The sequence below is a fragment of the Molothrus ater genome, chromosome 2, assembly GCF_012460135.2.
Source record: "Molothrus ater isolate BHLD 08-10-18 breed brown headed cowbird chromosome 2, BPBGC_Mater_1.1, whole genome shotgun sequence".
NCBI classification, from domain to species: Eukaryota; Metazoa; Chordata; class Aves; order Passeriformes; family Icteridae; genus Molothrus; species Molothrus ater.
In genome coordinates, this window is record NC_050479.2 from 14,930,557 (window position 1) to 14,954,361 (window position 23,805).

Consider the following 23,805-nt stretch of genomic DNA (forward strand, 5'->3'; position numbering starts at 1 on the left):
GCCAAGGGGAGAAGAACTTTACCCCCCATCCCTGCACATTCATCCCATAGTGATACCTGCTTTTATGGCAGTGCAAGCTGCCACAGGAAGCCAAGGTTAAATAGTTGAAGGTTGAATAGCCTGGCTCCCCTTGGAGATAGCATTTGTGACCTTTGGAAGACTGTCCAAACCAGAAGCTGGTAAATATTTGTTTCTAAGAGAAACCCAAACAATTAAGAGCAAAAGGATTTATTGACTGCAGTGCCTTACAGTAGTGGCCTCATGGGAGGGCAGCTTCCAGCACCTTCTGATTGTTTCAGTGCCCCTTGCACTGTCCTGAGCAAATCCAACAGTTTGGTGTCACCTTGATAACAGAATCACAGCATTTTAGTAAGTAGGAAGGACACTGTCATGAGGAGCAGTGCCCATTAGGATTGTTTAGCTGCCTGATGGGACCTTGGCTTCTAACTGCTCTTTGAGCCTTTGAAAGTGACCTGAATACTTTTGTTTCTGATACTTAGCTATGACTATTTATCCTCTTGTTTGTCTTTTCAGTTGAGAATATCAGTACATGGGAAACCACAAATAGCCTATAGGAACTGAGGTTCTCTCTAATGCTTTTTTTTTTTTTCTGGACTTATGGCAATGTGTTGCAATTCCAGAAGCTGTAGAAATGCAGAATTTTCTCCAATAACTCTTTTCTGAAAACAAGAGGAAGAACAGGAGAATGCCTAATCTGACTAGCATGGGGAAAAAAAAGCAACCTTTTTTATTAATTATTTATTATTATTGAAGCAGTAGGAAACAATACTGCTTCTGGAGTAACCCAGGTGAGATCAGCGGGGACACCCACATAACACTGGTGCCTGAGGACTCTGCTCCCTAAAGCATCAGTGAAGGCTGCAGAATGGGAACATCCTAGCAGAGATTATTGCTGCCCTTCCCCACCCTTGCTCACTCCATACAAGCCACTGACAATCTCTACACTGCGAGAGTTAACCCATAAAAATAAACTGCTTTGGTAGAAACTCACCAGACTCTCTTCTCTAGGAGATAAGGGGCTCAGTTGTAAAGGGTCTGATCTTTAAAATGATCTTTATTCTAACAGGACCATTGGGAGTTGATTATACCCTGCGTATCAGGTGAGGAAGACAGCATGTAAGGTTGAAAAATTAAGCTGAGACAGCCTGCCAAGCTTCTCTCTGCTAAGAAAGTTATGTTTCTGCTTGTTCCAGAGTTGATGGCAAAATATCTATTGGCTTTGAAGGAACCAAAACCAATCTCTATTTCCATATAACTCTGGAAACTTTGGACTGAAAACCACTTATTCAACCACAAGGTTCATTTGAAGAAAATTGCAAAATATAGCTCCCTGCAGCAGATCTGTTAGACTCTAAGAGCAATTTTATATCATCAAAGGCAAATAACCTGCTTGGGGAAAAAGAGACGTATTACTTGTATGGTGACTGCTTCCATATTCTGTTTATTCTTTCAACTTACAGCCTCTAAACCACGGGCAGGAGTAGCAGAAATATCAGGGTGTGCAATTTGTTTGCACAGACTGTTTATTTTACATGTACAGCTGGTGTGTGTCAAAAGTGAGTGGATATGGCTATTTCAAGGTATGTCCTGAATTTGAGTGTTTTCTTCTCAGAAAGTGCAATCTTCAAACCCTGGAAATTATGTTGTGGTGCTGCTGTTGGGAAGTATGGGAGAATTTACAATCCACTTTTTTAGAAGTTTTGACTTTGCTGCTGTAATGAAGCGCTATACCAGCAGTGCACAGTATCTGCCTGTATAATGATGGGCTGAAAGTCTGCATCCAGTCTAATTTGTGAAGATAATATTTTGACTTTTCTTTTGGTGTTTTTTGTTTTTGTTTCATTTTGTTTTCGTTTTGTTTTTCTGTCAGGGCTGTAGGCATATTCATATGTTACTATGAGCTAAATGAAGGTGCAGGCAGAGAGATTATCTACTGCTCTACATATATAAACCTAATCACCTTTTGAAATCAGTTTTCTTCTGACCACATTTGTCATTTTCACGGTGCAAATTCAGGAAATTTTCTTTGTGGTAACCTGCTTGTTGGACCATGGTTCAGCAAAGAGGAAGACTGGCAGAGGATGAAGGTAGGGAAGCCAGAGTTACAGCCTTTCAATATGGTCAAGCTGGCCTAAATCACTGTATTGCTGTCCTTGAATGACCTCCAGAAAATATTAATTATGTCATTACTTGTAATTTAAAAACAATTGAGGCATATACATTTATTTTTATTCTCTTCCTCCTTTCAATGCTATGATATGGAATGGACACGATTGTGTGGTAGTTCCATTTAACCACATTTCTCACTGAACCTCAGCTCTCATTAGCATCCTCCCCTTGGATGTGGCTCTGTTGGGATCAGAGGAGGTTCCTTGACACCACTGCTGCTTTCTTAAATGAAGGAGGAAGGTGCAACTGTACTGGATTTTTGTGTGCGAGGACTAAGAATTTTCTAGCATTCTGCTGAACTGTGTTCCCCACCCTCACCCCCAAGGCCACTCTCTCTTTACTGAAGGAGGGGTTTTGCCAGCCCACCCCAGCCCACACCTCTGGCTGACCCGCATTTCTGGGGCGGGTGTGTGCCTGCCCCGGGGGCACTGCTGCAGTCCTGATTTACAGTGCTGGACATTCTGCTGAGATTCTGCCCAGAGATACCCCCCTGGTTCCGCTGAGAGATGCCCCCTGCCCTGAAGAGATGGGCCACCTGGATGTCCAATGGGCAGGGGAGTCTTTGCAGCATTAGGAAGGTGTGTTGCTCTCAGACATTTCAAAGCTTCTGTTTCCCCCCACAGAGTTTCAGGTCCATCTGTCCTCTTCACCTGCTTTTTCTTCACTTGTCTATGGTTTCCTTTCTTGGGTGTAACAGAGGAACTAACACAGAGCAATGATTTTCCCACTTCAGGCAAAATGCAAAGGTCCCCTGGAAACTCTGCTGTTGTACCAGGGAGATGCTGCTGCACTGGGGCACGCTGCTGGGGCTCAGGGCAGGAGTGGTCATTCCTTTCAAGAGTCACTTATGTCAATCCTTATCCTAGACAGATGAGACCAAAATAAACTTGCTGAATATAGAACAGCCTTTCAAGCTGTTTTGGGATACTGTGTGTTTTTTTCTGTGCAGGCAAGACATACTATGTGGGGGGTTTTTGCATTTCCATGGTGGAGTCAGTATTTGCGTTGTTCCTGTTGTAAGAACTCCAAATTAAAATTAATAAAAGTGAGCTCATAGTACATTAGTTCTTGGAGAGGGCCTTGGAGATGGGGGTTTTGGCTCACAGCTGTCCACAGTTTATGTGCATGCCCAGCTGGAATCCAGATCATACCAGGGAAAGAGGGGAGATGACTGAAATCCTGCATGGTCTGCAGGGACTCTGGCCTGGGGAAGAAAATTTGGCATACACAATTTCTGTAAGTACCCTTGGAATTTCTTTCAGGAGTGGAATTTAGAGATGATGTCTGGTGTGGAGGGAGTTGTCTCTCTCCCTTTTTGGTGAGCAGGGCCACCAGTACCTTCTGGCACTACGGATTGGCTCTGAGATCAGCCTGACAGGTGAGCAGAGAGGCTTGCTAGTCACGAATCAGTCAGTAACTCATGAAGATCAGGGGGTAAATGACACACATTCCATCAATGCCTTTGTCACACTCCAGTATGGCTTTATTCAGTCAGGAGTCATTGAGGAAAAAACGTTCCCCAGACACCTGGGGGTTTATCATCCATCCTTCATCCTTTGGCATGTGCAATTAATTCTAGCTGCACTTCACCCATGGGTGCTCTCCCACTCTCAAACCTGAGAGCTTGTGAATAAATGAAGAAGGATCAGCAAGTGCAGGTGCAATCCTTTCAGTCCCAAGGATAAGCCTTACATACCAGGAGGTCTGTATAAGACTGACAGGACATGGAGCGACCAAGTCCAGCTCTCTGAGTGATGTGGTGGTGCTGCTGACAGTGATCACAGCAATGACAATACTGTACTGACTCTAGGAGCACTTTCAGTGATCAGCTGACATCAGGATCTCATTGTCCCATCAGTAAGAGCAGCTGATTGCACTGTAACCTTTACTTAGCTCACCAACAGTCCATGTCTTGGAGAACATTTGCATGAATGCGAATTAGGAAATCAAAGAGGATGGTAGAGCTGAATCCTAACAGCTTATGTGAAAAGCACCTTGGTTTCAGAGACATGCAGGTTTTCTTCAACACTGCAGCTTTACTTCATCTCTGTGGTGTCCCAATACAGGGAAATGACAGTTTTCTCCTCTGTGACCTCAGAGCACTGGTTGTGTCTTACATCTCTATCCCTATAAAAATTCATCCTCCTTCTAATTACAAATAAATGCATTCAAAGATGATTGAACTGTGGGAGGCCAGTCCCCATGTCCTTATGCTTTCCTCAGACCTGAGGTGTGTTTCCCAGTCGTAGGGGTTTGTGCTGGATGCATTTATCACCATGGAATCAGGCCAGGGTGGGCTGGGCAGTGTGCAGGGAGCTGCTGGCTCTGTCCAGCCAGGGCAAAGGGAGAGCCCAGCTCTCCTGCCAGGAGTGCTCACACAGCCCGAGCTGCAGCTGTTGTCATTGCATGTACCCAAGCAGATAAGGATTGGGAACACAGTTCAACCAGCCCCAAGGTCTTTGAGGGGCAGAAATGCCACTTGGGGGTCAGAAATGTTCCTTTTATAGCAGGGGGGCTTCCATGCGTGCAGAAGGGACCCACGAGCAGAGCAGCTTCAGCCAGGGCTGTGCATACCCATGCTGTGCAAGGTCAGCAGCCAGAGGTGTCTGTGAGCACCCTTGAGCTGGATGCAGAGGGAAGATGCCCCTGGGCAGGGGTTGCAGATCCCTCTCTGCCCCAACAACAGCCCAGGCAGCACTGCTTGCCCAGGGGTGAAAGCCAGGGCTCAATGCAGAGCATCTCTGGTGCCCCCTGGCCATGACAGGAGCAGATGAACCCCAAGCAGCCCTCCACCCTCAGCTGTGAGATGCTGTGAGAGCTATTAGTGCATCTGCTCTGAAATGGGCTCATTAAGATACACATTCTCCTTCATTATCCTGTGTCTGCAGTGCCTGACTCATCCCATTGCAGTTGCTCTGGAATGGGAACCCAAGTTTAAAATTTTCCAACTTTTCTTTATTCACCAGGGAAGCTCATGTCTAACTCACTGAGATGGCAGTGGAAACTGGAACAGCTTCTGTCTTCATGGGAGGCAAACAAAACCTGAAAAAATAGGGAGAGGAAATAAATGAGGCACTGTCTGATTGAAAGTCTGGTATTTCATGTTGCCTTTCACAACTTGACACAGGATGCTTTCTTGCACAGGTGTAGCTATGCTGGAGTGACCCAGCTGGGACATGGCTACTCCCAGCCCAGGTGTGCCAGTGGTATTTCCTCCTTTCCTCCTCTTGTTCCAGAGCACAGAGGAGTGCCACACAGCCATGGCTCAGCAGCCATGGTCCTGCAGCAAGCTCTGCTGGGGTCCCTGCTCTGATTCCTGACCCTACCAAACCTCTCTTCTCCCCACGCGCAGGCAGAGCCTTGCACTCAAAGCTTTTGCTGTGCCCAGACACAGACCCCTCTGGGGTGGCACAGGCATGGATACAGGGTGCTGAGGGCTTGCAGAACTTCCCTGCCAGGCTGGGGGAGGCACTGCCTTGTGCTGCTCTCCAGCTCACAGGGACAGTGTCCTGTGGGCACCTCTGGGACAGTGCTCAAAGCCACAGGCAGCCCCAGCCTCCCCCTGCCCCAGTGGAAACCTCACAGCTAAGCCCACCTCATGCAAGCTGGGAACCTTCTCTTTTGCTTTTATACCAGACATGATCTCACCAGACATTGCTTTTAGCTGCAAGAAAATTCCTCCCTCTTACTGTTTTGCTCTTAAGAACTGCTTTCCTGGGCTAAACATCCTTTGCTTTAAATAGATGTGCTGACCCAAATACTACTGTGAATGATTATTCAAGGATGAAGAACAGACTGTAGTCCAAAGATTTTTACAAGACAACTTAAATCAATATGATCTTTCTGATTAGCACTTCTAGGAAACCTGTATGGCTATACTCATTACTTGGCTCATTTTGCTGTTATTTATCAAGCATCTGAGATATTTACTCTGTTGTCCTCTGGACTGCATTGATTTCTTTTGGAACAAAATGTAGCCTGGTAATCCTCTGCTGTGGAATTTTATAACAAATATTTTACAGCAAGCCACTTGCTAGTAATGAGCCTCGTATCACTTGTACAACTCCTTTTATAATCTTTACCCTTAAAAAATAATTGGCAACATTTAAAATAATAATTCAATTGTTTATTAACCAATGGCCTACTTGCAATATTAAACTGAACCTGGCATTGCAACTTGAGCCATTTTTCAATTTTGTATAGTAAAAAACCTCTGCATGTGTGGAAGCCAGCATTTTTCACAGCACACATCTGAATTTTTTTTTTATTTCAGGCTGCCTACTGTAATAGAGCAATCACTTCAACAGCAAATATGCTGAAAGCCTGAAATCTAAATCTAATTTAGAGTCTAAATGATGCACATGATTAAAAATGTATTATCTATTCCCAACAAATCAGCATCATTGAAACACTAATATTTCCCTAATTTTAAGCACCATCTAGTGAGTCAAACATTAGATCTGATCTTCCAAATTATGCCCAAGGAGAAGAAGATCCTGGTTTCACTGCATCCCACTTAGTGCTAGGTCTGGTGCTGAGATTTGTAAGTCAGCTGTTTAGTCACCATCTGTTCTCTCACTAATGGACATTAAATATTCTTCCAAAGGTGCTGCAGACCTGAGCTTCTGCATGAAGATAATTTGTTTGTTGACAAAGGAGGGTCTTGGCTGAGCAGGCTCCCTAGTTAGACAAGGCTAACTGCCTGGAAGTGAAGCAGGGAAAAACCTCATTTTGATAATGATAATTTTTTTTATCACTCCAGAGCAAGGGACTGGAAAGGATGTGGTTTTATTTCAATTATAAGCCAAAGAAAAAAAAATCTCCAGGCAAATAAACAGCTTTATAAGGATCATGATTGTTACTACTTCCATTAGCTGGCTTGCCATGAAGATGAAGTAGGTCTGAGAGAGAATAGCACAGCAAGTCTGCATACAATTATGGGACCTGCTTACCTGGCACTGGTGTTAAATCAGCTCCAGCTGCTGACCCGTATAAACACCCCATGGATGGAATTCATTTGGAAAGGAAGCGATGCACACCTGGTTGGGTTAGCATGGAGTCACTCTGGGCACAGGCAGGGATGCTCAGACTGAGCCTTGTTTGGCCTGTGAAATTACAGAGCTTGTGGCTGGAGCTGTGCTGGTACTTTACACATCAGCCAAACTGCTGCAAGACCAGGCAGTGCCTTGCTGGGGGTGAGGAAAAGGCACTTGCCTTGGACTGGAGTGCATCACCTGGGAGGCAGGAGTGTCATATGGGGGTCAGAAATATTCCTTGGCTGCTGCTGGCCGTTGGCCAAGCCATACATTTAACCTATTTCTGGTCAAATCTGGATCCAGGGGAAGTGGATTGATTTACGTGTCCTCAGTCCCCAGGTACTCCATGGTACCAGCACACGGGGCACTTCAGCAGTGCCCTGGGGCTGGTGGCCCTGGCCCCACAGCAGAGCAGCCCTGCTCTGTGCCCGGGATCCCTCCTGGTGCTGCATCCCAGGCACACAGCCAGCCATGCTCACCTCTGCTGGGCTACATCTGCCTGGGAGGGAGGCTGACAGCCTGGCCTGGGCCACAGAGGCCTCTCTGCTGTTCTGTTTCTGGGTTCTCCCCATTTCTGCCTTTGCAACACTTCTGGCTGTGTCAGAGCAGTTATGGCAGCACAGGCTAAGGGCTGGTGGAGGACAAGGACTGCTGCCTCTCACCTCAGGCTCCCAGGGAAATTGTGATGTGCAGTGCCCACCTGCTATTTCAAAACAGGGGAGGTTTATCTGCACCTCATGTTAGAGAAATCTGATACCTGCTGGGGTTTAACTGGGGAAAGCAGCATCTCTAGGAGTGGGAGCATTTAAGGCCTGGTCCCTCATCACCGACTCATGACTGCTGAGGGGTGACAGAGGTACCTGGCCTTTGTTCTCTACTTCTAAAACAGGAGAAGTATCAAAACTGAAGCTTGGAATCACCTGCACAGCCTCACTAACACCTGAAATACCTTGAGCTGTCCCAACTTGGACATTGGCAAAACTGCTGGGAAAAAGAAGCAAGCATCCCTTTTCTCCCTCATCCCTACTGCCCATACATGTTGTGTTGCTAGCAAAGGGCAAGGTCTTTTAGCAAGATCCTGATTTGTGGCCTATAATGTCATGATGGGAAGTGGATTCAAGTAGGAAATCAATTTTCAGAGCTATACAGCAACAAAAAAAAAAAAAGATTTTGGAGTTCTTCCCCACAAACAGAGCAGAGCATGTGTACATATCAGTCTGTTTAGCAAGACAGTTTAAGCTCACTGGAACAGTCACACAGCATGCACAGTCCATATCAGGATCCAGTCAGCTCCAAACACTGCCCAGCTACAGGGGTAAGCCAAAATTTAATGACATCACAAAATAAACATTAAAAAATACAGTAAAAAGGCTTTACCTTGGGCTTAAGCAAAAAGTGAAATTTTCCAGTCCTGTGGGATCCTTCACTGCTTCCAAGTCTGCTGGCTCACAGTGCAGCAAAATGATCAGGCATTTATCAACCCTGGCAAGGTCTGCAAGTCCTGAGGGTGTTTGATTTGGAAAGAAAGGTGTCTGGAGGAAATTCTTAACATCTTCACCCAGAGTTACGCAGGGAAAAAAAGAGAAGAAATAAAAGGAAGCTTTAAGAGGTCAGAATGTGTAGCCTACCCAGAGCTGCTATTCCTGGTAGAAATTAGACCCTGAAGTGCCCAGGTGAAAATCAGGGATAATCCCTGTATAAGTGCTTCTAATTGGGACAAACTGAGAGTGAGAAAGTTGAGCAAGACAGCACTGGCCCACCCCTGGGGGCTCCGGGTTTGTTCCCAGCTGGTAACTGAGAGCACAATTATGCAAATCCTCCTCCATAAACAGAATTGGGTTTATTATGGCCGAACTGGGGGAATCTATTTTTGTTACCACTCTGTGTGAATGTGTTACCCTTGTGATTTCCAGCCAGGTCATTCCAAGTCAGCTGCTTTGGCCGTGGCTGTCGCTGGAAGCTCCTCTGGCCCCATTTCTCACCCGCTCGGGGTGGCTCCCAGGCGAGGGGGACGAGGGGATGAGCCTGTGGCTATTCTGGTAGCTGTGAGCCACGGAGGTGTCACGTGAAGCAAAGAGCCAGAAATGCATGTCAAATCCAACCAGTGACTAATCACGGTATTTTGGTTGTCTTAGTGGCTGCCGGGGAAAGATTTATGGGCTCAGAAAATGTTCCCGTAATAATCCCTGGGTGCTGATTTGATCTTCAGCTGAGGCTTCCCAGGGCCGTGCGGAAAGGGGACAGAAAGGGGACTGAAAGGGGACTGAAAGGGGGCTGCTGTCCCAGGCTGGTGACGTCTAAACCGATCGGAGTTCAAAATACAAACAAGAGGAGCAAAGTCAGCGCTCTCTTCTCATCTGTGTGTGCTCAGAGCCACGCGCTGGCAGCCAGAGAGGATCCCTGGGATCTGCCCGTGGAGCAGGAAGGGTTGGGGGTGACGGCTGAGCAGACATGGAGGGCCATTGATTGGGACCGTCATCGAGCTCCCTCATCTGTCACCTGATGGCCAGCCAAGCGAGTGCTGGGCACAACTGCGGACCCTTCATCCTTGTGCAGCTTGTGGAGGCAAGAAAAGTAAGCATCCTACAGCTGATACACATTCAGCTATTTTCTCTATAAAGGAATGGATTGAATTCACTACAAATCTACTAACTGTCCCCCTATGCCAGGCAAGAGACTGACTTGGTTTTTCTTGGGTTGGGTTGGGCTTTTCTCTAACAGCTGGAGGTCTGCTGGGCATTCAAACAATGGCTGTTGAGTGAGGCAGCTGTTTCAATATCTAATTGCATTTTAGCTCTAATAGCTCAAGGGAAAAGCATTGCATTGTCTGCCATGAGCTACTTCCTGTCCTACTGCAAAGCACACTGCACCGCCGTGCTCGCCCAATACCAGAGCCTGAGATCAGAGGGCTTTCTCTGTGACATTTTGCTGAAAGTGAAAGAAAATGAGTTTCCTGCACACAAGTCCTTGTTGGCATGCTCTAGCGACTACTTCCGAGCCATGTTCAAAAGTTATACCCAAGAGTCTAAAGCCAGTGTCATTCACCTACAAGTTGTCTCACCCACTGGGCTCCAGCACATCCTGGATTTCATTTACACATCCTTGCTGCCCCTTTCCTTTGAAAGCCTGGAGGATACCTTGGAAGCTGCAAGCTACTTGCAAGTGACTGATGCTATCGGCTTGTGCAATCAGTACTTAGTTAAAAATCTTGCCTTGGAAAACTGCTGCTACTCTGCCAACGTGGCCAGGAAGTTCTACCTGCCAGATGCCCTAGCAGCTGCAGAAAAATACATTATCAAAAATGTCTGGAAGCTGCTGGACTTGGATTTGTCAGGACTTCTCGAGCTGAACTTCAGGTCTTTGCTAGCAGTGATTCAATCACCAGATCTCCCCATGGTGGAAGAATGCCGCCTGTTGAATCTTGTCCTGCTGTGGTTGAAGCAGAATAAATCCAGGCTGGATCATGCAAGCAGCCTTTTAGAGAACATAAGATATGGTCTCATCCCAGTGGAAGAGCTGAGAAAAACCTACACACAGTCAGAAGTGTTGCTCTCAGCAGGTATTAAGTGCATGATCATAAAAGCAATAAATTATCACACATCTGTATACAAACAGCCTGTCCTGCAGGATAAGTCCACCACGCTGAGGAACCAGAAAACTCGGATCATTCTACTGGGAGGAAGCACAGCAAGTGAGGGGCTCGTCACCGATGTGGTGGCCTTTGATGTTTACAACCACAAATGGAGAACCCTTACACAGCTGCAGGACAGGGTGCAGAACCACAGCGTGTGCGTGGTGGGGAACTTCCTCTATGTCCTGGGTGGGGAAATACAAACTGGTACCCTGGGTGATGCTAAAACTGGAAAGACCTTATTGGTTACAAACAAGGTCCATCGGTACGATCCAAGATTTAACACATGGACCCAAATCACGGGCATGCTGGAAAAGAGATGCCAGTTTTCCTGCTGTGTCCTAGGCAAGAATATCTTTGCCATTGGTGGAAGGGGTGAGGACGGATCGCTGCATTCATCTGTGGAAGTCTATGACATCAGCAGGGATAGATGGACCAAGGCCAGGGAATTGCCATGCAGGATACATGGTCATGCCAGTGCTGTTTGCAAGAACACCATCTACATCTCTGGGGGCAAGTACTCGGCCCCAGCCAGCACCAGCAATGACGTTTATTCTCTGAGCTCACTTGAAGGGCAGTGGGTGAAATGTGCCCCAATGAGCATTGCTCGGTTTGGGCATCAGATGGCAACAATCAGGGGATCCATATTCACCTTTCTGGGATTATATGAACCTTTCTCTGAAATAGAAAGGTATGACCCGGATCAAAACCAATGGACTCGGTTGAAACCCCTGGTCTACGATCGATTCTCCTACGGCCTGGCTGTGGTAGAGGAAACAGCTCTTCTCATTGGGGGAAAGAAGTGGCAAAACTCCCTGGAGGTCTCCACACAAGACGTGGTTGGCTATGACATCGACAATGATGGCTGGGAAGAGATCTGCAAGGCCCCTCTGCCCTGGTGTGGGCTGCAGTGTGCCGTGCTCCAGCTCTCCGAGGTGGCCGAGGAGCAGGACAGTGACAGCCACCAGAAGAAGCTGCCCAGCTGCTGAGCTCCCATGCTGAGGAATGGCCATCCCAGGAGATGAGTGAGCAGGGCGCTCCTGGAGAAGAAAACTGCAGTGGCTCTGAATGTGAGAGTGGAAGTTTTGCTTGGATAAGCCAAATGCTTTGTGGAAACAGGCAAGAAAATCTGGCTCCAGCACAGGAAACACATCTAGGATTTATAAAGCTGGAAGCTGATCTCACTGAGCAAGGATGTAGCAAGTAGCTTGCTTAGAGGTGATGAATGAGAATTGTAATCCTTGACTTTTGGATAATACCTAGATAGCAATTAATAGGTGTTGCAAGTGGGATTTTTCAAACATTAAAAAATATAATCCATCTTTTCTGTTTTCTTAATCAAAGGTAATTTTCCCAGCTGGTAAGTGCTATTGGGTTTTTATGCTATGGCTAAGCAAAAGGAAAGAGAGCTGTATAAAGACTAGAAAATTGATGCCTACAAGGATTAGTAGCAAGTATTGCCAAGGAAAAGGTATTATTTGATATACTACTTACTAGGCAAGAATGCCTTAGCTAACCAGCATGAAATTACTGGACAGAGGCATGGACTTTTCACTGCATAGACTCAGCTACAGCTGAAAGTTAAAAGCTGTTTGTTTGATAGAAGCCATTTCTCTCTCAGTGGCCTTTGTTGTAGAACACCTTCCAGATGTTTATTTTGTGTTATTTTAAAGATGCACACTACTGCTGATGTACATTTCGTTTGTGTCCAAGCCCTGTGTTAGCTTAGATGGCCAGAGTGGGTATCCTTATCCTTAGCCTCCAAGAAGCTTCTTACAGGAGTAACAGGATGTCACTGATGCCTTGGCATTTACCTTGGTGCCATACACTGTTTTATCTCACCTGCTCATAAGGGTAAAATGCTTCCTTGCTGTTGAACTGCTGCATTACAGAACCCTGCAGTCAAAAAAGGTTTACTTTCATCAAAGAGTACAAAGGGGAGGGAGGTAACTGAAGGTTTTCACAAGTCTTTACTCAGTGTCTGTCTCTTAACAAATCAGCAATAGTGTCACTCCCTTTTGGCCACACTGGCAGTGTTTGAAGTCACACTGGGGCATTTTAAGATACACGGATATGTGAAATGCAGACAAAATGGTCAGATGCCACAGAATCAATCTGGTATGGAGTAAAGTGAATCTTGAGCCATAAATGTTCATTTAAAAGCTAAATTTATTGTACTTCATTTTACAGTGTTCCCTTTCTAGGCTGAGAGTTAATACAATAAAAATATATATAGAAGAACATTTAATAGTCTTAAAAGAAGGCAGCACAATGGAGAGGACACATGTTCTTTGTCACTAGACTAGCTTAAAAAACTGTAATGTTTAATTTTCACCTTTAAAGCAATCAAGCTAACTTTACTAATGTAAAGTGCAGGCAGAATGGCTGTTGCATAGCAACAGATCTAAGTCTTCTGAACTGCCTTGGTTTTGACAAGGAATCAACTACACAATGTGCATATACATCCATCAGATATAAAGAGTTTTTCATATGAATATATTTACTTTTGGTCCAGTAAAACAATAGCAAGAGAATCTAAATGCTTGGAACAATAGCACAATCCATTTAAGTCAAGCATTTTTTAAGAGAAATTTACAAAAACCTCACAAATTTAATATACAAGTCAGTACCCATGCAGTAAATAAATGTCCAGTTTATACAAACAATATTCTTCTAATAGTACAAATCTTACACTGGATCCAGAATTCTATACAAATGTTAATACATGATTTGTCATCCAGACAACTTGAATATAGGATTACTGAAAATGGGCTACAGAAAGGCCACTCTTCTGTACAGTTGTGCAAAATCTGCAGAACATTTGCAATCCAAACGCAATAACAAGGTAGAAAAGGAGGGGTAGAAAGAGGAAAAGAAAGAAAAAGGGGAGCAAGAGAGAAAAAGGGGAGAGAGAGAAAAGGAGAGAAAGAGAGAAGGAGAGAAAGAAAGAAAAAGAAAGAAAGAAAGAAAAAGAAAGAAAGAAAGAAAGAAAGAAAGAAAGAAAGAAAGAAAGAAAGAAAGAAAGAAAGAAAGAAAGAAAGAAAGAAAGAAAGAAAGAAAGAAAGAAAGAAAGAAAGAAAGAAAGAAAGAAAGAAAGAAAGAAAGAAAGAAAGAAAGAAAGAAAGAAAGAAAGAAAGAAAGAAAGAAAGAAAGAAATCTGTCCATTCTTTCCTTCATCCCTTCATGGATATAACTGCCAGGAGATATCAGAGTTCATAAAGTTTAAAGTACATTCACTGAGCTGTACAGGCAATAGTCTCAAGTTGGTTAAGAGTACAACTCATTAAAGTATAAAGGAGGCTTTTCCTTTCCACTTGAGCATTATTAAATCATGAGTCCTAACTTATGCAGCAAAATACTGAAGAGCAGCAGAAATATTTTGTCATGCTCTTAACATTTTTCAAAACCAAGTTCATAAAAAGTAAACATATGATTTAAGAGTTCCCTCCCACTTTTATTTCAGGCATGTGCCTAACTCTAAGGAGCTATTTCCCCTCATATTCACTGGGTTGTCTTCAGCAGATAACAAATCTCATGGAAGTTTAAAACATTTTAATTGGCTTGTGAACTCAGCAGAACTCAGAGACATCCCTTCCCCTTCAAAGCAAACCAGAGGCTTTTTTACTCCTTGGTTATTTTTCAGGTTCCATGCTCAATTCTGCTCTCATCACACATTATCCCTGCATACAATACAGCCAAATTTCACAGCTCAGAAAACACATAGGAAACTACTTGAAAAATAAAAATCCTATTCACTCCTTTTCTATTGTGGGAATCTTCAAAGCATCTCAGATTTGAAGCATTTCATTGGAAACCTTTTCCACTGCTGCTGTTCTGGGCTAAAGAAATGCTGCTACCAATGATGTTGAAAGTCTGTATTTTCTCTTTTGCAAAATCTGCACATTATACTGATACTTTCAGTGCAAAAGCTTCATCAATCACAGTACCATGACTTTTTTTTTTTTGTAAATTAACCTAATGTGATTAAGAGACAACACACAATTTGGTCTTAATTATAATACAAACCAGCATCCCTTTGCACTGGTGGTAAACCTAAGCAATAGGCTTTAATAAAAGCACAAGGAAATGAGACCTAACCTTTTGACACTTAAACTCACATTAGTAATTTTTTTGTCCGCTGATTTTCACCCTTTTATGTGTTTGACAAAACTGAAACACAACAGCTGCATTACACCTTTTCCCTGTTATTTAAGATAACTCCTAGAGTTTCTCATGAAATATAAAAATTGGTTTTCTCCTACCACCAAAACAGTACCTGCACTCCAAAAATGCAATGCAATACTGGAATTATATAATATAAAATATCATTGTAAAACTGACCTTTGATAACAAAAGCTTTATAGCATGTGGAACTTCCTGCATGAAGGCCACAGTCTTCCAAAAATGCTTTTAAATCCTTTTCTTCAATAGCTAAAGATCATGTTTTTTTAATTCACAGAAGATAAACACAAGCAGAGCATTGGTAGCATATAAAATATACAAATCCTCATTAAAGAAGTGGTATTGTTGACCATTGAAGGTTTCACACAGCTGAGTAACATTAAAATATAATTTACTAGAGCTCTCACATATTGATATAAAAACTACTTTATGCACTTGAGTAAAGGGCTGGGGTGTAGCAAATGGACAAAAAGAGAGCCTTTCATACATGTGTTTCTATGTAAGAGTGAGTGTGTGCTAAGGAGCCTATAAGTGCTTCAACCTCAGATGAGCTATTAACAGAGTCCCTCCGGGGGCTGCTTTCATAGATGTTCATGAAGAGATCAAGGTACATTTGTTTCCATTCTTGAAAGTCTCTAGACGTCAAGGCTGGATTATCCAGAACTTTATCTATAATGGCTACTTCTCCTTCCCTGGCCTGTGAGAGAAAAGGAACAAGCAAAGAGTTAATGCAAGTGACGAGTCACTGACAAAATCAATCATGTGGGTGCAAGCAGAGGATGGAGGGTACAACTCGAGCCTCGGTGCCCCTGAAAGCACAGGGACTATCTGATCTCTGAGCACTCACACACAGGAGCCTTTCTACAGGGTGTCCCACATTCCCCTGTGGGACTTGGGCTTCTCTTGCCTTGTCCAGAACCCTCAGTACAAGTTCCTATTCCCCCACCTGCCCCCGTGTTCAGCCCCAGACAAAGCAAGCCCCCCCTGTTTGCTGTTAGCTGCTTGCATTTCTCAGGACGGGTTTCACACAGCAAAGTGCCATCTGTTTGCTCTTGATCAGATCAGAAATTCTGCGTGGGTGTGTGGGATGCAGACACAGGCACAGCACAGCTACATCTCCTTACAGGCTTGTCTTGAGGCACCTGAGCTCTGCATTGCAAAGGTTTGTGCAAGGAGTCCCAGGGAATGAGAGCTCATCTTCACTACAGATCTACTGCATGCCACGGGCTGCTGGCTGCAACCTCTTCTACCACTGATGTGGCAGAGAGAAGGCAGAAAAGGGGAAAATAAAACATTGTTGCTGGTGCCTCATGATGCCCCATGGAGGCAGGGGAAGTGACTGTACCTTAAACCCTCTCTGGTGACTGTTCATGGAGCTGAGTGTGACAGTAAGCCTCAGATGTACCCACAGCCATTCACGGTTGTTGCAAGTGGAGGAAGCTGGATACCACAGCCAGAATCCTTGGAAACACAGCTAACACACACCTGTGGTTTCCAGCACTGCTCCTCAGCACAGGAATAGCAGGGCCACCAGCAATCCTCCCTCCAACCTCCCTGCAAGATGGGTTTCACACTCCTCATGGCTAACTCACATCTTCCATGCCCATACTATGAGTATGATAAATCCTTCTGGGTAGCATGGCAAGGGGAAATATCAAGCTGTGTATGATGGGACAGGTCAGAAGGGTCAGAGACAACTTCCATAAGCAGTGCTTTCATTGCTGTGCAAACAACAGCAAATTAACACTACCTGCTAGAATACTCATTTCCAGAAAGAGAGGGCAAGCTGAGAGCAAGCTGTGGGAAAGAAACCATGGGAACTCCTGATCACCAGCTTGAGCTGCCATAACTTATTTCTCACAGATTGTGGCTGGTCCCATACCTCTGCATACCAGCCAGGCAGCCCATACTCAATGACAGGAGAATGATTTTGTGTTATCACAGGACAGAGAGCACAGGAGTCTTTCATTAATGACTTAGGACATCAGGAGCCAGAAGCAGTTTGGAGGACTGTCTCTGGATATTATTATGTAGGATAAAATTCAAGGAGAGTTCAGAACATCAGTGCCAACAGGCCAGTGCAATTGGCTGCATTCAGGAAGGAAAAATCAAAGGTACTGATAGAAAGAAAGACTAATTGATTGGGTAATAGCAGCAGCTACTGCTTGATACAATTGCCAAGAGTATGGCAGAGTTGGAGCTCTGGGATGTAATGCAGCCAGTCACAAGTTACCATGATGTCACTGCAAACCAAGCATATGTCACTACACTGCTGCTCTGTGCAGAAAACAACAATTATCTGTCTTTGCTCCTTGCTGCCATTGCATTTTCCATTATTGGTCTCATGTACGTAAGAATGATTTACACCAATCACAGTCCAAACAAGAGTGCTGACAGGCTTAGAAAATATGGCTCATGGACAGAGAATGAAAACATTGGGTTTGCTTGGTCCAAAGGAAAGAAGTTCCAGAGAAGCACAAACACAGGCACCGCTGGATCAAGAGGCTGTGCTGTGTTTCAGACTTCCCTGAAGGAAAGCAGTTTCATTTGCAGGAAGCCACTGGTATAAAGTATCTCAGGTATCAAAAACCACTAACAAAGAGACAATTCAGCATGGCAGCAGGCTGCTGATGCTGAACCACAGCTGTGGTGTGGGACCCCACCATGGGACAAACCTACAGCCCGCATGAACCTCCTGCCACCCCGACGTGTGTGAGAGCACTGAGATTTTGTTTCAGTTTCTCATGCTTGTAGAAGTCATGGACAGCTGTGAATGTTGCCCTGTTTTGCCAGCCTTCAATTCTGCAAAGACTTGCATACCAAGATAATAATGCAAGTTGCCTTCAAGGAGATGATACAGTACAGAAAGTTAAGCACATGTAGGATTTCTTTTCAGGATGGGAGCCCCACAGCATGAAAATAATATTGTCTAAATGCTTCTCTAGGTGATAGAAAACTAAATTAATTAATGTTTATAAAGCCCTCTTTGATGAAAGCTGTTACAAAATGCACTGTACAATTATCTGGTGGCTTAAAATGTGGTAATTTAATATAGTTAACAGGGTCCCTGAGGAAATCCAGCATATTGTTTGCTGAAATTTCTATCAGGGCATAACTGAAACTGCTGTAACAAACAAAGGAAGCTGACAAGGAGGCTAAAAGAGCTGTAGTACATTTAAAATTACCAGATAAATTTTCAAATCTATCATTATCACTACTTATTTAATCAATCTTACTGATTAAATACAATGATCCTATCAGTTTACACAGAAAACAAGCACACAATTTCCTCCTGGACAAGCTCATCAATTAGAAAACAGACAAGTGTTGCAAGAGATACTGTTCCCTTCTAAAGGCTGGCTTTGTCTAACTTTAGGCTTTGGCAATTACAAAGTGAATGTGTTTTGGTAAATCAAAATGTTCAGGGACAAAAAAGGGATTAAGGTTTCCTCCAATAATTTGGTGTGTCAACTTCTGTTAAACTAGCTAGAGGAGGAGCAGCTGACTGAAATTAAATGCAAGAAAAAAAGAAATTAAAACTGATCCCCTCACTTTGACTGCTCTCCCAGGCACATTTTTCCTCTTCTTTTCAAGCAGTGCTTCCCCATGTCTCCCTTGTTTGCACACTGGGCTCAGCCTGGACTCCAGCTGCACACAATAATCTCTGATTACAATGCAGCCCAATCCAACCCTGGGGCAGGATTTTTCCTCCCTGCTTTATCTCACCTTTAAAGTGCTTTTCAGAATTCGCAGCTGGTGCAGTTTTTCATTGACTACTGGATCGCTACATCTCTTTATAAAAGATTTCTTATACTCCAGCTTAGTGGAAATCCGGTGCTCTCCTAAAGGAGACAGGCTGGCCTGCTCCAAGGCTCTGTACAAATCTTGCAAGGAGTCTGCTGTTTTTTCCTCTATAGTTTCAACTGTAATGAGACAAAGGGGAAAACAAAAAAAGGAGGAAAAAATAGAGAAAGCAACAATGTATCATTAATGTGATTACATGAAGACCTATCAAAAACCTTTGCCAAATGTTTAACAGGTTTAACTAGACCATAAAGAGAATATTTTACACCTCCTAAGATCCAGAAAAGAGCACTGCCACTGCTCCTTCTTGCTATTGCCTTCACAAGAAAGGGAGAAAAACTTTCAAGAATGTAAAAACTTGATATGCAGAGAAAGAGGGAAAAAGAGAAATATAGTGCAAGTTGCAGTAATGTTAGAGTGACTTACTACCAGAAATTAGATTTCTGGTACTGCAGTTACTTAGTTCTGGTGACTTCCTTGTTACAAGCAGAGGAAGCCCCTGCTAAAAGCCCATCAGGGATCACATCTCAGACTGGAGTGCTGATAACAGCACTCAAGAATATGTGATGGTGGCCCTGGGAAGACATGTCCTAAGAAAGCCCACTTATTTTTGTCTCTTATGTTTGATACTCAGTGGTGTTGTTCAATAGTCAGTAATGCTGCCACTTATGCTGATCTGTTACTTTACTATTACCTCGTGGTTCAGCAGCAAACTAGAGACTAAATATAAGAGCACAACCATGACCTAGCAGCATGGCAAACCAAAACAGAACTGTTTGCATTATAGTTTGGTTTAAAAAAACCCCAATATTTATTATGTACTATAACAAAATACAGAAATATGAGATTTATTTATTTCAGGTTTAAAATATTTGTTCTAATTAGTACTGAAAGCATTTAAAAAGAAAAAAAAAAAAGAAAGGTTTTGTTCCTTTAAAAACAAAACCAAGCAAAAGCTGGGCATGAAGTGTTTCTCTGGTATGAGCATTTGAAATGCTTCATTTAGAAAACATCAAACCACTGCAACCTTTCACACAATGCTTCCCCCAGTGGAAACTCTTTGGCGACTCTGTACAAGCTTTGCAAGCACCAGTGCAGCCAGGATTAGCAGAGTGGGGATCAGGACTAGCCAGGGCAGCCCTTGGCACAGTGTTGGCTGTGTCCCTTAGCTCTGTCCCTGCTGCCCCTTGCACACTGACACAGGTTCATGCAGCACCCAGGCACTGCCTGGGGCCTCCTGGCTGCTCCCAGAGCCCCGGGATCCCCGAGCCAGGCACCCCAGGCTCTCACAGTGGTGGGTGCCTGTTCTGTGGCCTCAAGAGGCTTTCCTAGAAGCTCTTGCAGGAAGGCTGCTTGGTTCCAAGCATTAGCTTCACCCTGTGACTGACCTTGCTCCAAGACAGGGATTTCCAGTGGCTGGAAGTTTACCACATACAGAAGCACCCTTCGGTAAAGAACCCCGGTGTCCTCAGGGGATTAGAGGGTTTGTTATCAGTCACCAAGAGAGAAGCAGTTTGTGTTTAGAAGTGACATTTTTAGTCCATCAAGAGCTACCTGAGGCCACAACCCATTTGAGTCCATACTATGCAGGAGGGCAACAACTCTCCTCAGGCTCAGGCAAGAATTCCAGAAACCCAAATCTCCTCACCCCATCACAAGAAGTGTTTGCATTTGTACAGATCTTTATACAATCCAAGAATTTTGCAACTAATCTTGCTTCATCTCTCATCAGTTTATTCCTTTGGTCTTTTAGAAGGCAAATGTTTTTAAAGCACACATTTTAATTTTTTTTTTTTAAGAGATACAGAAGTGAAGAAGGGTTGGAGACTTTTTATCAATGGAACTATTTTGAGTCTGCACAGAGCTCCCTAAATCATCCCAGACTGTGCTCCCCTGCTTGGTGAGCTGGGTTCATCACTGTCAATGGTGGCCAGAACTGAAATTAGACAGAAATGAGATGCTTTTCTCTTTCTTGTAATTTTCTTTCTTATTAAAACTAATTAAACTATATAAAACTTATTAAAACTAAATCTAATGGGCTAAAGGGCAAAACATTCAGTAGCTGAATAATTATAAAGTGGTTAAAATCTTTTGTGGTCTTGATTTTTATGCTTTCTTAAGAAGTCTATGCAGCGATGAGGTCAGAAGTTTGAGATCTCTCTATCAGTTCCTATTGCTGAATGCTGATGTTTACCAGTCTGACAGCTGTGGAAAGGGAGTGATTTGCTAAAGGGCAAAGGGAAAACTCCCCCTGGTCTGACACAGGAGGATTTGACACCTGTTTCTCTCTCTCTCTCTCCTCATCTCTTGCTATGCAAAGCAAAAGAGATCTTTCCTCAGGTGTCTCTTCCCCAGCAGCACTGCCAAGGCTGTACCCCGAGGGGATTAGGACAGGGACAGCCAGCATTTGATTCCACACCATCTAAATTCACTTTGCTAGAGTGATCTAGAGCCTGGATTGGCAACCAGCCACCACACCAGGCTTGCCATCAAAAACCCACGGCTTCCTAAGACACAGCAACTCCCCACCAAGGCACAATACAGCATTTGAGCTCAGCCCTAAGGTTCAATACTGAATGCAAGTGCCTTTAATGAACCTGGATGGTAACATGGCCCCTGTGGTTATAAACCCTGTGCCAGGGAGGCTTGTCCTGCCCTCCCTCCCCACACTGCTGGCCTGGATCTGCATGGCTGGTGCTCCTCAGGGCTCATCCCCTGGGACAGGCTCCATGTGGGCTCAGAGGGACATGGACACAGGATTTCTGCCTTCCCCTGAATGGGAACAGCTGAGACTGCTCAGGGAGGGCACAGGACTGTGGGGGCAGGACACAGGCTGGGCTGGGCAGCAGAACTCTGGCAGGAGGTCTCTGGAAGGCATCAGAGCATCACCTCCACAGGCTGGGGCTGCCTCCCCCACACTCTGTCACTGACTTGGTGATGTCACTGCGAGCAGCACGTCAAAAAGGGGACAGGATTTCCTAAAGAGGAAAGAGGAGCGGAGAAAAACAAGTCCCTTAAATGCCTTGCTGCTGCTGAGGCTGTGAGAGCTCTAAAGAGGGCAAGATGCCTTGTTCACCCATGGTGGGGGAGAGGGCAGTGGGTGGCATGAAAACACATCCCAAGCCCTTAATATTTTCCAGAGAAATGCTGAAGGTGGTGCTGCTGCTCTCAATGGCTCTCAGTAGGTGGGAATGAGATTACACACACAGCTCCCCTCCCTCAGCCTTCTGCTAGAGGCTTTGATTGATTTCCTGTAGGTGTTGGTGAAACCCTTGGCACCATAAAGCATCTGAGGTATTCTGTTCGATATAGAGCTGAGCTTAAAACATATTTTCTTTTTTAAAATTGGTGGATTTGCATGCAAGTCATGCTTTTACAGCATGGCTGTCTTGTTAAGGAAGAATAAGACCTCTGGTAATGTTTTGTTTAAGTAGAAAATGTGGTCTAATAGGATTTGCAGGTGACCTTAGACCAGCAGCCAACACAACAGTTGTTTTTCACACTCATTCAGCTGCTGAGTAGGGGGTTGCATCTTTCCTGTTTCTCTGAGTGCACTGCCAGGTCACAGTTTCCACATACTGCTGAAAAGCAGGGTGTCTTCTCTGAAGCTGTAATTTTGTCCCCTGCCCTACAGAAGCCTGAACAACTCTGTAACTCAGGAGCAGAAATAAAAAAGCAAAACTGCAGCACATGGGATATAAATCTGGTAAGAACCCTGTCTTCCAAATGCAAGAATATACAGGTACTGAATTTTGTAACAAAGAAGCTCCTGCTGTCTTCAAGTGAATGCAAAGCTATTTGCTTCAGTTCTGGAGACAATGAATACATTTGTCTAGTAAACATTGTGTTTACCATTATTTTTCACTATTCTGCTTTCTACAGGAAAAGTTTCTGAACTTTTTGTACTTTGCCCTCAGTTCTTGGAATGCAGTAAATATTTGTAACTACTTTTACATTTTCTCAGGAGAGAGAGATGAAGATTATAGCTGAGTAGGTAAAACTCCAACAGGTGTTTGGCTTCTTGGCATTCAGGAAAGAACTGGTGGGATTTCTCATACTGTATTGCCACTTGCTGTTGAAAAGAGCATGCACCAAGCTCTGTGATGTACTAAAGTGTAATCACCTCCTGGCTCTGTTTGGCAATTCATCTTTCCATTATTTCTCTCTTATAAACCAAGATCATAAGGTACTTCTGTGAAAAGTGACCAGAGAGAAAGTTACCATTGGTATTTACATGGATGAAGAGATGATTGGTCTGTGTAAACTGATGATTCAGGAAGATGGTACTGAATTAGAACCCTGCAGAAGGTCACTGCAGCCCAGCTGGCTAACACACTGCTCTCTGGACACAGAGAATCTCTAGGCACACACTTCTCATAAATCTGCTCTAAATATATGGAATAACCTCCAGCAGTTTTCAGTGGAGGTCCTTGCATTTCTGTGATTCACTTTTCTGCTAAAGCTCAAGCTGCCAAAATCTTGCATGGTTTTTGTCTTTCAGTGAGGTACCAGAGGAGCCCATGATTTCATGTGGGGCTGAGTGAACAGAAGTGCCTATGTAAGGACAATTAATAAATTTTGTCACCTACCCTGCCAACAAGGTCATGTTTTTCAAGGATCAAAGCTCGTCATTGGGGCCCCTCTGGTCTTTGCCAGCGCCTCCAGACACCACCCAGGCTCAACCCAATTGCCTTTAGACTTCTCATCCTGACTGATGGACCCCACTGCCATCCTGATGGAATTCTCCGTTTCCCACTGTCCCCTTTTCTGTTTGCTGCCTTTTCTGCTCAGTGACGCACTTTCCTTGGCTGTGCAACTCCTCTCACACACGCCCACTCCTCTCCTTGCAGTCAGCCCTGCATTTGAGCACAAGTGCCATCCTCTGCAAATCCCCAGAAAGCCAAGCTGCTGTGAAGTCTGTGACAGGAAGAGAACAAGGCACGGTCAGACTGAAATCTCCAG

General features: G+C 44.3%; 2 protein-coding genes across 4 annotated transcripts in view; one reads left to right on the forward strand and one right to left on the reverse strand.

Annotated features, from left to right (window-relative positions):
* Positions 1 to 9,446: 9,446 nt before the first annotated feature.
* Positions 9,447 to 12,657, forward strand: KLHL34 (kelch like family member 34). Its single transcript, XM_036394113.2, has one exon. It carries the CDS (start codon positions 10,059 to 10,061, stop codon positions 11,844 to 11,846), a length of 1,788 nt encoding a protein of 595 aa, XP_036250006.1. The 5' UTR covers positions 9,447 to 10,058; the 3' UTR covers positions 11,847 to 12,657.
* Positions 12,658 to 14,015: 1,358 nt separating this feature from the next.
* The window catches only part of CNKSR2 (connector enhancer of kinase suppressor of Ras 2), a 206,924-nt gene continuing 197,134 nt past the window's right edge, over positions 14,016 to 23,805 (reverse strand). For all 3 annotated transcript variants that reach the window (XM_036390899.2, XM_036390809.2, XM_054518168.1), the window contains 2 exons: positions 18,766 to 18,962; positions 14,016 to 15,736 (listed from right to left, as the gene is read on the reverse strand). In XM_036390899.2, coding sequence (XP_036246792.1) covers positions 15,521 to 15,736; positions 18,766 to 18,962 — 413 coding nt within the window. In that variant the 3' untranslated portion in view covers positions 14,016 to 15,520. The remainder of the gene's footprint in view (positions 15,737 to 18,765; positions 18,963 to 23,805) is intronic.

What these genes read in the sequence shown, in the direction of transcription:
- KLHL34 (XM_036394113.2), top strand. Translation starts at nt 10,059, where the DNA reads ATGAGCTACTTCCTGTCCTACTGCAAAGCACACTGCACCGCCGTGCTC.